General features: G+C 40.2%; 1 protein-coding gene across 6 annotated transcripts in view; it reads right to left on the reverse strand.

Annotated features, from left to right (window-relative positions):
• Positions 1-12,661, reverse strand: part of MAP4 (microtubule associated protein 4) — a 248,111-nt gene that overhangs the window by 63,065 nt on the left and 172,385 nt on the right. For 5 of the 6 annotated variants that reach the window (XM_044683131.1, XM_044683185.1, XM_044683375.1 and 2 more), the window contains exons 9-12: positions 9,684-9,755; positions 8,526-8,654; positions 7,241-7,393; positions 2,618-6,010 (exon numbers count right to left, since the gene is read on the reverse strand). In XM_044683131.1, the coding sequence (XP_044539066.1) occupies positions 2,618-6,010; positions 7,241-7,393; positions 8,526-8,654; positions 9,684-9,755 (3,747 nt within the window). The remainder of the gene's footprint in view (positions 1-2,617; positions 6,011-7,240; positions 7,394-8,525; positions 8,655-9,683; positions 9,756-12,661) is intronic. The other variant, XM_044683249.1, reaches the window with a different exon arrangement.

Raw genomic sequence — 12,661 nt, forward strand, 5'->3', positions numbered from 1 at the left:
GTAGCTCAGTGGAGTGAGAGTCAGGCCTAGAGACAGGAGGTCCTAGGTTCGAACCCGGCCTCAGCCACTTCCCAGCTGTGTGACCCTGGGCAAGTCACTTGACCCCCATTGCCCACCCTTACCAATCTTCCACCTATGAGACAATACACCGAAGTACAAGGGTTTAAAAAAAAAAAAGAAAGAAAGAAATTATGGGGGGTGGGGAGGCAGCTGGGTGGCTCAGTTTATTGAGAGTCAGGCCTAGAGATAGGAGGTCCTGGGTTCAAATCTGACCTCAAAAACTTCCAAGCTGTGTGATCCTGGGCAAGTCACTTAACCCCCACTGCTTAGCCCTTATTACTCTTCTGGCTTGGAACCAATACACAGTATTGAATCTAAGACAGAAGGTAAGGGGTTAAAAAAAGAAAGAAAGAAATTTTGGCTGCTCTATTTTGGGCAACAGAAAAACTCAAGCAAATGTCTAGTAAATGAATTCTCCCAAATATATCATGTGCCTCTGCTAGGATCTTGATTTTTTTCTTCTCATATTCCTCATCTATTTCTTCCTTTTGTTTAGGAGATCTGTAGTGTAATCCAATGAGATGTAATTTCAGCAATGGTGGATCATGCCTGTTGTCCCTGATGCTTATGAGGATGGTAATCAGCTCAGTTCTGCGAGCAAGACAGCAAAAGCAGATCAGGTGTTCCATGAATATCACTACCACCAAGGACCACCAGCTGACTGAGGAGTGATGAACTGAACCAGGCTAGAAAAACAGAGATGAAAGTTGCTTTGCCATCAGTATAGAGATATAAGACTCATGAGTGACTGCTATACTCCAGGAACAGACAAGAGGAGACAAAGTCTCAAATAGAATAAACAAACCAAAAAAAAAAAAAAAAAAGGTATCACTTCTGTTTTTGTCTCCATTCATCTTCCTCTAAAGTAATCTCTAACATGCCTCCTGATTGTCAGCTCTTGATTTATTTATACTTCATAAATTATGGAAGCTTGATACACATCTGCTCAAAGGTTGGTTGAAAGGAAAGACCCAGAAACTGATGAAAAGGTCTTTTTGTTCATCTAGCTCCTGATCCTCAAGAACACTGCAGGGCCCAGCCTCATTGCTGAGCTTGATGGAAAGAAATAAGGAGGAAGAGAGAGCCTTTAAAGGGACATGTGGTATTATGTACTTCTACCCTAACTTGGATAACTTGGCCTTGCTAAATGACCAGTTGGCAGAACCTAAAGATGGAAATCCCAGTACATACTAATTTTATATATATAAATGAAATATTCACAAGACGCCTCATTGCTCAGCTCCGTTCAAGTTCTAAAACTGTCTCAATGGTGTGGAAGTTTATGGTTAAAAGATAAAATTGAGTTGCTGCCCAATGACCATACTCTTCAGCAAACCCTCCCTTCAGCATTCTCCTGGCTTCTAGGCTTTCTATGCAGTAATGGAACATTCCTTTAGTGGGCATAAATTCATGCACAACACAAGCCTTTCACCAAAAGAGAATAGCTTTATGCCACAATATTCATTCAGACAACAAAGCCTTTCCAAAAACCTGATCAGCCTGTTAAAAACCTCTAAAGTTTTACTGCTAATGAAGAATGCTGCTTCAAGATACAAAATGACTAGGTTCTGAAGAAGAAAAACCTTAAAAAAGAGCCTCATTTACAGCAGAGATGACACCCTAGAAAGCTGGCTCAGGAGAACAACTGATTAGATGCTCTCTTTTTGAGGGGCCAGGCAACACTATTTATTCTAAATCTTCACAAAATCTTCTGACAACTCAACTGCACAGAGTAGTCAGATAGTGACCGCCAGTACTAAGCCAATAGGGCTCTCTCGCTTTTCCAAGACCACTGAACATACTCCAAATGCTGCCTCCACAATGTCTAACTGAAGGCTGTAAATTAGCTCCTTGAGGGCAGGGGCTGTCTTTTCCTTTTCTTTGTATTCCCAGCACTGACTGAAGAGCCTGGCACATATGAAATGACTGTCGATTATGCTTATGACTACAGCTGAAAATAGAGGCCTGTTTTAGAGTTCGTTTTGTGAACCTATTCTCTCTACTGAAAAAAAAATCAAATCTGGTTTATTATCTTAACAATGAGGTAAAAAAGAGAACACTTTCTTCTGATTCAATACTAATTTGGGCTTCGATTTCAATGGGTGTTACACGTGTACTGACAGAAATTCTCATACACATTCCTGGCAATGGATATTTTAGACTTTTTCACAAGCCTAACAATGATTCTAATTAAGTATAATTAAGAGAAAATGTCAAAAAATAGAAAAATATAATATAAAAAAACCCTGAGAAAACTGGTGATAGGCTGATAGACAAAGAGTTGTAGGTTTTTAAATCCATCGATGTTAAAACTGACACTCAGTATTATGTCAAAAGGCAAACAGTCAAACCATACTCCTCTTCATGTCAGCTACAAGTCATGCCACGTTTGCAGGGGGCACAAAGCATTAATAGTTATGGATTTTCATGCCAACACACCAAAAATACATAAGATCAGCTGGAATCAGTATGAATTTAACACACAAGCTATGTGAAGTATGGATGCTGCCTCAAACCACAAGCACACACCATTCTTCCAGCTTCGGCTGGTTCATACCATGAGCCTTCAGATGCTTAGGCTTCTCTCCATCCAGAAGAGCAGGTCTCAGCAATGGTGTGGTGAGTCCCCTGGATTTGGTGGGTCTCATGTAGCCTTTCAATGGTTCTGCCACTTTGCCTCTCACTTCTGGCTTTCCATCTCCCACTGTTCTCTGTCCAGATTTTTCTGTTATTTTCTGGGATGACTCAAGGTTTGTATCTTTAGGCTTCGTGGATTTATTACTCTTACTAACAGCTGGTGACAAATTATCTACTACTTCTTCCAATGGAGTAGGTCCTTCCTTAGCATCTGACAAACCTGCTGGGAGATCTGTAGGCACCAAGAGATCACCTTCCTGGTCTCTATTTTTACAACTAAAGCTGAGTTTTTCTATTTCAGTTTTTTCCTGTTTAGAAGGCAGAATAGTCATATCTGCCTTGCCACCTAAATTTACTAGGTCCTTGGAATTCAACTTTTGAGTGTGCTTTTCCTCAAGAAGATCTGGTTTTCCATTTTTAATGACTGGCAAAACTGCCTCTGTAACTAGGGCTTTCCCTTTATCCATCTCTTTTTCTATGGGCACTGGATGGGCAGCCATGCTTTTGTTCTCTGATACTAGACTTGCATCTTCTACTGGTATGTGAACATGAATCTGTTCCTTTGCTGGCTCTGTCATCTTCTCCTCTGGCTGCTTAGTGGTATTATCTGAACTGTTTCCTTTGACTTTCTCATCACACTCTTCTGCTACCTGTCCTCCATCCATCCGTGTTTCATTCTGTAGTGGATCAATATGCCCAGGTGGGCTGAATTTGTCCTTTTTCTTAACTGTGCAATTCCCTTGGTGTTTCTCTGCTTCTGTGGCCCCTCTAACATCTGGAATAACTGCTATATTGGGAAGAGAATCAACAGGGGGGCCCTTTCCTAGGCTACATGCTCTTTCCTCACCCACAACGCTATCTTTTCTAGGGTCATCTAATGATTGTAATTTGGAAATCTGTGCCTGAGAAGTCTCTTTCCCATTTTCTGCTATGGCATTTGGAAAAGAGCCACTCATCTTCGCATCTGAGGAAACTAGGGAATGTGGTTCCTCACAAATCTCTGATTTAGGCAAAAGGGAGGTTTTGAGTGTGTTTGTTTCACTAGACCAAATTGATGGTGGTTCTGAGGAGCAATAGGTAATATTTCTGTTTTCATCTACACAGCTCATCCCCTCAACCTTAAATTCCTCTTTGGCTTCCTTAGGAACCGGTACTCCAGTAGTAGCTGGTTTACTCTCTAGAAGGTGGGCATTTTTATCCTTTTTACTTTTCCCGTCTATACATCTTTTCTTTGGTTTGTCAGCCACTACTCCTTGGCTCCCAGTCCCTTCTACCTTATCCTGCCCTGAAGAGGGAGGTCCCTGAGGGAGGGTCTGTTCATTGCAGCTGACATTTGTCCTATCTGTATCTGATATAGTGCAAGGAGAGTCCTTAGCCCTGTGTTTTGTGTTCTCAATAAATGTCCAGGGTTCAGAAGAACTGATCTCAATGGCTCTGTCTTTTTCACCAACTGACCACTTTTTGGGCTTGTCAGAAACTTCTAAAAGCAAAGGATTAGGAATTTTCGCAGGCTGGAGCCCTAACTCCTTGTTTTTATCAGAGAAATTAACTTGTTTGTCTTGATTTCCATTCTTGTCTGTAAAGGACAGGATATGTGTATCTGTTTTTCTCTCCATTAGAGCTGGCTGTCCAGAATAACTTTTTTTAAACTTTTTGTTTTTCCCATCACTACCCCTCTTTTTAGGTTTCTCAGAAACTTGGAGAGGTACATTGGACTGAGCAGAACTTGCCCAGGCACATTCAGAAATGGGACACAATCCCTCCTTCCTCTGGTCTTTTTCTGGATCTTTAGCCATATGTTTCTCTACTACAGCTCCAAGTGTCTGGCCCATGACTATCTTATCATCCAAATAACTTAATACTTTGGAGGTACTTTCAACTTCCACAATTGAGTCAACTTTCTCTTTAGGTTCCTCAGGCACTGTCTTAATGAGACTAGCCACTGTCTCTAAAAGCTGATTGGAAGGCATAGCTTCTACTCCCTTATGTTTATCATGGACACTTGTCCCTTTCATTTGGGGCGTTCTCTGACTTGCCCCAGAATTTATACCATCTTTCTGTGTTTCCAGAAGGAATGGCAGTTTTACACTCTCTCTTGTTCTTCTCTCTTTACTATCACCAGTTTTCTCAGGTTGTTCCAGCTGCTCAGAAGCAAAGCATCCCACTTCTTGCCTTTGCTCAGGAAAACTTTTGTTTTCTGCCATTTTGCTTATGTCAATCCCTTCAAAAAGTTTGTTCTGTTCCTCTTTATTCTTTAAAAGACTTGGTGATTTCGGTGCACTCTGGTCAACTGTTTTGGTTTCACCAGCACTGTCCCTCGGACTATTTGCCGTAACACCTGTATCAACTGTGGATGCTTTAATCTGCGCCTGTGGCACTATAGACTTTGTATCTGCATCCTTGGCTTCCTGATTCATGTTACTACCGCTGCCTTCTCCAGCTCTGGCCTCAAAAGGAGTTTCTACCTGTTTGCTTGGAGAAACTTCTGGACATGGTAACGCTGAATCTGGCACTCCCAAAGCCTGGATTTTATCCAAAGCAGGCTTCAAGGGGAAATCGAGCAGCGCTAAAGAGGGATCTTCGCCTCGACTTGGCGGTGCTTTACCATCGAGATGTGCAGCCTCCTTCTTCAGTGGGCTCTTGCTCTGTGAGAGAGAGCCATTACCTGGGGCCTCTTTTTCTCTAGTGGCCTCCTCTCTCTCCTGTGTAGCCCCCACAATCGGAGGACGGCTTTCAACGTCGTAGGCTTCCTGGCTAGGACTCGATGAGGTACTCAAGGCAGAGGATGCAGCCACCGACTTGGCCTCTCTTGGGCGAGCAGCGGTTCCTTTTTTAGAGCTGTCTTTGGACACCGGCCTGTATTCTTTCGTCCCGGCAGCAGATGGCCCTGGCACAACACCTGACTTTGGTAGGTCAGCTCCTGCGAGGTGAGCTTTGGACACCTCTGTGTTTTCATCCCAAAGTTCTCCAACGACAGGTTGAGGATATCTCTTTTGCTTAGATTTTTTCTTCTTTTTCTTCAGGCTTGCCGGGCTACATTCCACATCCCACGTCTCTCTCCCAACATCCCTTCGTGATTCCAGGAAGTCAGTCTGGGGTGTCCTCCTATGGGGAAACCTGGATCTGGGGGAAGAGCTAGAGGTCCATCCAGATTCTGACCAAAAGAAGGGCTCCACTCTTTGATCAAGAATCTTCTGCTGAGAATGGCCTCCCAGCAGTTCACTGGGCACATCAGTAAGACATGCAGGCTTGGGTGTACCAAACCTGCGGTCACTGGCTTTGTAAGCTTGTTTTGCTTGTGCGGCGGGGGCACCTGAAATATATGAAGTTTGCTAAAATTCCAAAAAAAAAAAACATTTGTTCTTTTTTTCATAAATTATTAATTATTCATCTTTTTTCACTGATCCATTTAGTAATTTTCTGACAAAAAATGTCTTTTCCCAGATTTTTTAAAATGTTTATCCCCATGCCAAAAATAAAATATAATGAACTAAGAAAAACTAAACTTTTCTTCACTTCTTCAATCCCATTGCTAAATTATATTAAGAACTGAGTAATTTAAATATTACCACATCTTAAGCAGCCAATATGACTCAAATTCCCCCCCTCAGTTCCCCACCACCAACATTTTCTTCTACTATAGAAGCAAAAAAGCTAAGCAAAGTTGATAAACATTGGAATTATGGTTAAGTCCAAATGTTCTCTTGAAGGGTCAAAGAAAAAGGAGGGGGAAAAAAGGAGGTTGGAATATAAGTGTATACAACTGCACAAATATGACCAAGGACAGAGAGAAAGTCTATTTTACCAAATGTTTGGGGGTTTTTCTTAAAGAGTAAAAGTTTTCATGTGTAGTTTCAAAAGCCTTCTTTAGAGGGCAGCTGGGTGGCTCAGTGGATTGAGAGCCAGGCCTAGAGACAGGAGGTCCTAGGTTCAAATCTGGCCTCAGAAACTTCCTAGCTGTGTGACCCTGGGCAAGTCACATAACCCCCATTGCCTAGCCCTTACAGCCCTTCTGCCTTGAAACCAATATATAGTATTAATGCTAAGGTGGAAAGGGTTTAAAAGAGAAAAAAAAAAAGCCTTTTTTTACTAAATTAGTCTTTAATCAACTCAGGACTGACAAAGATTTCTCTCAGAACATATATAACAAAAAGCTCAAGGATATGCAATTTTGAAATGAAGAAGAAAAAGACCATTAGGCTATTTGGCAACAACTTACTTTTATTAATTGGGAAAAGTGGTTGACTATGTTAAAGCTCACTTTTCTCTAATAAAAGAATGGAAATGCCCAGAGCAAAGCCATAGCTAGAAAGGTGATGTAGAAGGACAAAAATATTCAAAATTATTTAAAGGCAAGAAAATAGCTAGAGAAATTAAGAGAATGTTCAAAAGTCAAAGGCCTAATGAAAAACTTGTACTATAAAATGTTGTCCTGAAAATGACATTTTTCAAAGCCACTTATTCAAAGATGGTGCTAAAATTGCAAACAATGGTATGAAAGGGAAGCTGGCCCAAATAGAGATCAAATATAGATCATTTCTACCTGTAGGCTCCAGAGAAGACTCTGAAGATGAGATGTGGCAACGTTCGATCTCTCCCTTTGGCTTTTCTAATGCAGCAAAATCAATAGAAGAAGTCATTTCTTCTAGTGGGGATGCTTCACTTTGTACTAATGGTCCTGTATTCAGTGTTTCTGCTAGAACAAAGAGATAGGAAAAAACGAAGACTTTAATCTTTATAATAATGGAAGCACCACTATTATGCTACCTGGACTTCATTCTAATTTCTCTCTCTTTGAATTCTGTTGCCTTCAAAATTCAGTACAAACGCAAATTTTTACAATTTAGAGTGTAGATTTAATGGCTTTTTTTAATCCTTCTATTCCTAACGATATCTTCATTCATTTTGTAATTACTATTATCTCCTCCAAAAGCAAAGTAAGCTCTGAGAGTTTCACTTTTGCCTTTGTATCCCCAGCACTTACCACACTTACCTGGAACACAAGAGATGCTGAATAAATGCTTGTTGGTGGACTGATTGCAAGATTAATCACTCCAAAACTAATGAACTATCCTCAAACCTTCCTTTGAAAATTTCCTTAATTACTTAAAAAACCAGAGCTAGTTGTCCCAAAAAAGTTTCTTAAATGGCTCCACTGAAAATTTCACAAAAAAAATTTTTTAAAATAAAACTAAAGATTATTTATAACTAGAATTCTTGTTTTTCTTTAGTTTTCAGGGGGGAGAGGGGGGAGCATAATATATTTTTTAAATAGATAGAAGAGAGGTGGTAATCTCATTTAGGAGATTCCCATCCCTTCAAAATTTGCTCATGTCTCCTCCCCAGAGCATCTTCTAAAATCAATTATTAATTGTAAAGCCTACCTTAGGCCTCCTCAGTCTTCCACAAAGGTGAAAAGGATAGCTCTCTTCTCAGATAATGCATAGCACTTTCCTTAGACCTATTTCCTACACTTATAACACTCTCTCCCTCACTTTTGAGGTCAAATTGTTCCCCTTTTCCATTAAATTATAAGCTCTATGATGGCAAGGTGTATGTTTGTTAGATATATCTTCTCTTTTCTTCTTTAAAACCATTACTTTTTGTCTCATAATCAATATTAAGTATCAGTTCCAAGGCAGAAGCATGGTAAGGGCTACACAACTGGGTTTAAGTGACTTGCCCAGGATCATAGGAAGTGTTTGAGGCCAAATTTGAACCCAGAAGGATGTATTTTTTCTATCCCTAGTGCCCACACCATGCCTTGGACACCTTTATTATGTCTTTATTAAATGTCTACTTAATAAATAGCTTCTGTTTCTGCTTACCTATAGTCTCTGGAGAAGATACCAGGGCTTTAATCTCTTCCAGTTTCTCTAAAGCCTTATCTTCTGCAGGAACTGAAGTTTCTGGCAAGTATACTTTTTGTTCTAGGACTGCAACTGGTTCTAAAGGTACTGTATAAACATAAAAGTTTTAAAGAAAACCCATAACTTTAATTAATTTTCCACCAGTGAAAAAGAGCTAATAAATCTTTTATTTTGATTCCTATAAAATAGCTCTACCGAACACATTTCTTCCATAGCAAATTTGTTCACTCTACCTTGAAAATATACTTTTTCTCACATTGTTAGACAATGTATTCAAAGGACATACCAAATTAATATTAATATTTTAAATTAGCATTTATTTTTCAAAACCCCACACAATTGATATACATATTGAACTATTTCAGAGCTCAGAATTCATTTGCCTAATTTGTATATTCTAGTGATTAGGCCTATGTTGGAAGGCTTACCTAGCTCTCACTGAATGATATCAATCACTAGCATCAAAGAATTCAGATATTATCCTTTAGAAGGTTGAGAGCAAAGAAACTTTTCTATGTATTGCTAGGGATCCTCAGCAATTTTGAGGGTTCTTACCATCACAATCATTTGTTTGGTTTATGGTTTACCAAGTTTATGGTCATAGGAAAGTTACTTAATATAGATTCAATTACCATTTTTATGGAATTGCTAAGCAGGCTAACTGCATATTTAGAAGATTTAACTGTATTGAGAAGGATCAGTGTAAGCAACTTATCCTCACCATCCTCTAGTGATGGTGAAACTTTTGGAGACCAAGTGCCCAAACTGCAACCCTCACCTGCATGTAAGCCACCTGCCTGACCCCAGACAGGGGAGGGAGGAAGCACTGTCATTGGGTGCTGGGCAGAAGCGGGTGACGTGAGAAATGTCCTCAGGGGCGGTGCAGAGGGGGAAGGGAGCAGCCCCTCCAGCCCCTTTTGGAGAGGCCAGCACGGCTCTAGAGGGCTCTACAATCCTACGACAAGCGGAAGACGGGGCCCAGGCAAACAACACTAAGAAGCTTCAATCTTCCCCAGCAAGAAAAAACAATTAAAATTTTCAAAACATACCTACTCCTCTCATCCATTTCCCGGCCCTTTTTAAAGGCAGACATGACGAGGAGCCTTTTTCTCTTACCTTCAGCAGATAATGCTGGGGAATTCTCAGAACAAAGTTTAAAAGGATTCACTTCAGCTACAGGAACAGGAGCTGTAGAAGTCAAATGAAAGAACGCCATCACAATCTTGAAAACTAACTGATCTGTGCATAGGCTGACACATGTCTATACACAAGCATATGGTGGGAAGAAGGCTTGCTCGGAAAATCAGCAGCTTTAATGCTACTCATTGTACTGTGGCTCCGCTTCTCACGGACACGAGAACATTCTCCACCCACGTCCCGAAGGATTCCGTGGAAACTCCACTGTGGGGCCGCTGGGCTCTCCAGGACCTGGAACCCACAGTCCGTGTGGGTACACCAAGACCCGCGGCCTCCCTTTGCGCAGACACTGTGGCCCGGGCAAATGGACCTTGTTGCTGACAGAACATTCCACCCCAGTTCCCTGGGACACTGCTCACACTGTCCCTCCCCTTGGAACACCAGCTCTGCTCATCTCTCCTTGGCTGAGAAGCCTTCCTTGTCTCCTAAATTCAGCTCAGAGCCAATTCCTGTACATGCCTATGGTCTGGCCCTCAGAGGAGGACTGGGAGCTGCTTAAACACAGGAGCTGGTTTCATTGTGACTTTGAACCCCCAGAAACCAGAAGAGAACCTACACGCAGAGGAGGCACCTAGGAAATACCTCTTGATTAACTGATGAGTAATGTGCTTTGGTGGAAAGAGCACCGTACGTGGCAACCCTACTGTATCTAGAGGTAATGGGCGTTCACTGAAGGTTCAAGGATCCAAGGAATGACATGGTCAGGGGTTTTCAGGGAAGTATTTCTTGAAGGTTTCAGTTGAAAGGATGGGGAAACAGTGTGATGGGAGGATTAGAAGAGATAAAAAGTTACGGAATAACCACTGTGATGAGTGGGATATTACCCTGTTGCCGTGAGGGCCCACTTGAGATTATGCAACATATTTTTAAAAACATATAATTTACATTATTTTTAAAAATATTTTTATTTAATACTATATATAATAATGACATAATAATAAATATGTAATATATAGTAATTAAATAATCATTTGGAAATATTTTCCCAGTTACATGATTCATATTCTCTCCCTCCCCCTTTTCCCTCCCCTCTCTCTGAACTGACAAGCAATTCCACTGAGTTATACACAACATAAATTTTAGTGGCAAAAGTCAGCACAGTTTGGTGACTTTCTCCAGTTCTGTTCAGCAGAGTATGAAAAAGATTAAAGGAGGTAAGACTATAAGGAGTAATCCAACATTGGGGTTTGGCAAAGAGCTGGGGGTTTGATCAAGAACAGGACAAGAAGTACAATAGATTTTAATGTAGAACATATTGTAGACTTTAACTGATTCATCAAGTAGTTGAGATGATAAAGAGAGGAGAATACATACTGCACCAAAATTGGTGAGTGATGGCCTATGAAAAACCTGAGGTTTGGAAGGACTGGAAGTCGTAGTAAGGATGAAGAGGACATAATGCTTAGGGAAGGATGGCATTTTAAAAAGTATAATCAGACAAAAAAGGAATTTTAGAGTTTCTGAACACAGAATTTTAGAGTTCTTATAAGAATACTTATAATGAAATAATGTATATAAAATACTTTGGAAATTTTAAAGCATTATATAAATGTTAGCTATTGTTTAAAAAAATTATTTTTTGAGTACTGATTTGTTTGTATTTATCTTTCTTGGCTCTTTCTTATCTTTTCCTCAAGACTACCTCTGTTCTTTCCACTAGCTTTCTTCTTCTTTCTTAATATCTTATAATGTCCTTGTTTTCTTCATCCTCTCACCTTCCCATTTATTGGCTTTCTCTGTTCTATTTTCATTCTGAAAGTCTTGAGGACTGCTGCCTCCTATCAAACTTGATGAGAGGAAGGAAAAAAAGCACCTTGAAGTCTTTTCCCATTTCTCTCAGTCTCTCTTTGAAAGCTCTAAATCATAGAACTTGAAAGCTAAAAAGGACCTCATTGGCCATCAAGGTCAATGCAAACAAAAAGAAATCTCCAGTTACATACCTGGCACTATATCTACTATGCACCTAGCAGCCCCAAAAGCAAAACTACCTAACCACTTAGGTAGTTGTCCCAAGGCAGAATGGGCTGCCCAGAAAGGTAGTGAGATTCCCCTTCCTGTTAGGCTCTTCAAGCAGAGGCAGGACTACCACTTTTTCGGTATGTAACAGTGGGGATATTTCCCATGGTAACTTTTTCTTTTAAACCCTTACCTTCCACCTTAAAATCAATACTATGGATTGGTTCCACGGTAGAAGAGTGGTGTGGGGTAGGCAAGGGGGTTGAATTACTTGCCCAGGGTCATACAGCTATGAAGTGCCTGAGGCCAGATTTAAAACTTGGACTTCTAGGCTTGGCTCTCAATCCACTGAGTTACCCAGCTTCCCCCTCCCTGGTAACTTCTGAAAGAGGTAGCAACCTTCAATTAAATTTATCACAATCCTAAGAGGTATCTAGATACAACCTGAATATGATTTGTGCTACAATTCAAATTCTGTTAACGAAATAGCATATGCAATATAAGTTGGGGATAGCTTTTGTTTTTAATTATGTTCAATTAAAATTGATCAAGTATTAGTTAGAAAAGTTACCACAAAACAAAACTTTTATCAAAGATTATAACATTTTATCTCACATAGGTTTTATGTAAAACAAAATCTATTTTCATACTCATGTTCACTGATGTGCATTTTGATCTACTCTTCCAAGAGATGAACTACAATTCATAATTTGGGAACTGTCAACATCTTTATTTTAAAATTACTTAATTCATATATATTTTGAGAGTTTTAGAGTTAGAAAATTCTTGCTCCCAAAGAAGCAAGGCTCCTACAAGCTTGTGTGAATTTAGGTAAAGCCACTTAATATTGCTGCCCTCCAATTTCATCATTTATGAGAAGGGGTCAGACGGCCAGCCTCTAAGGTTCCCTCTAGCTCCAATTCTTTGTTTAAATAAGTCTC

Source organism: Gracilinanus agilis, chromosome 1 (genome assembly GCF_016433145.1).
Source record: "Gracilinanus agilis isolate LMUSP501 chromosome 1, AgileGrace, whole genome shotgun sequence".
Taxonomy (NCBI): Eukaryota; Metazoa; Chordata; class Mammalia; order Didelphimorphia; family Didelphidae; genus Gracilinanus; species Gracilinanus agilis.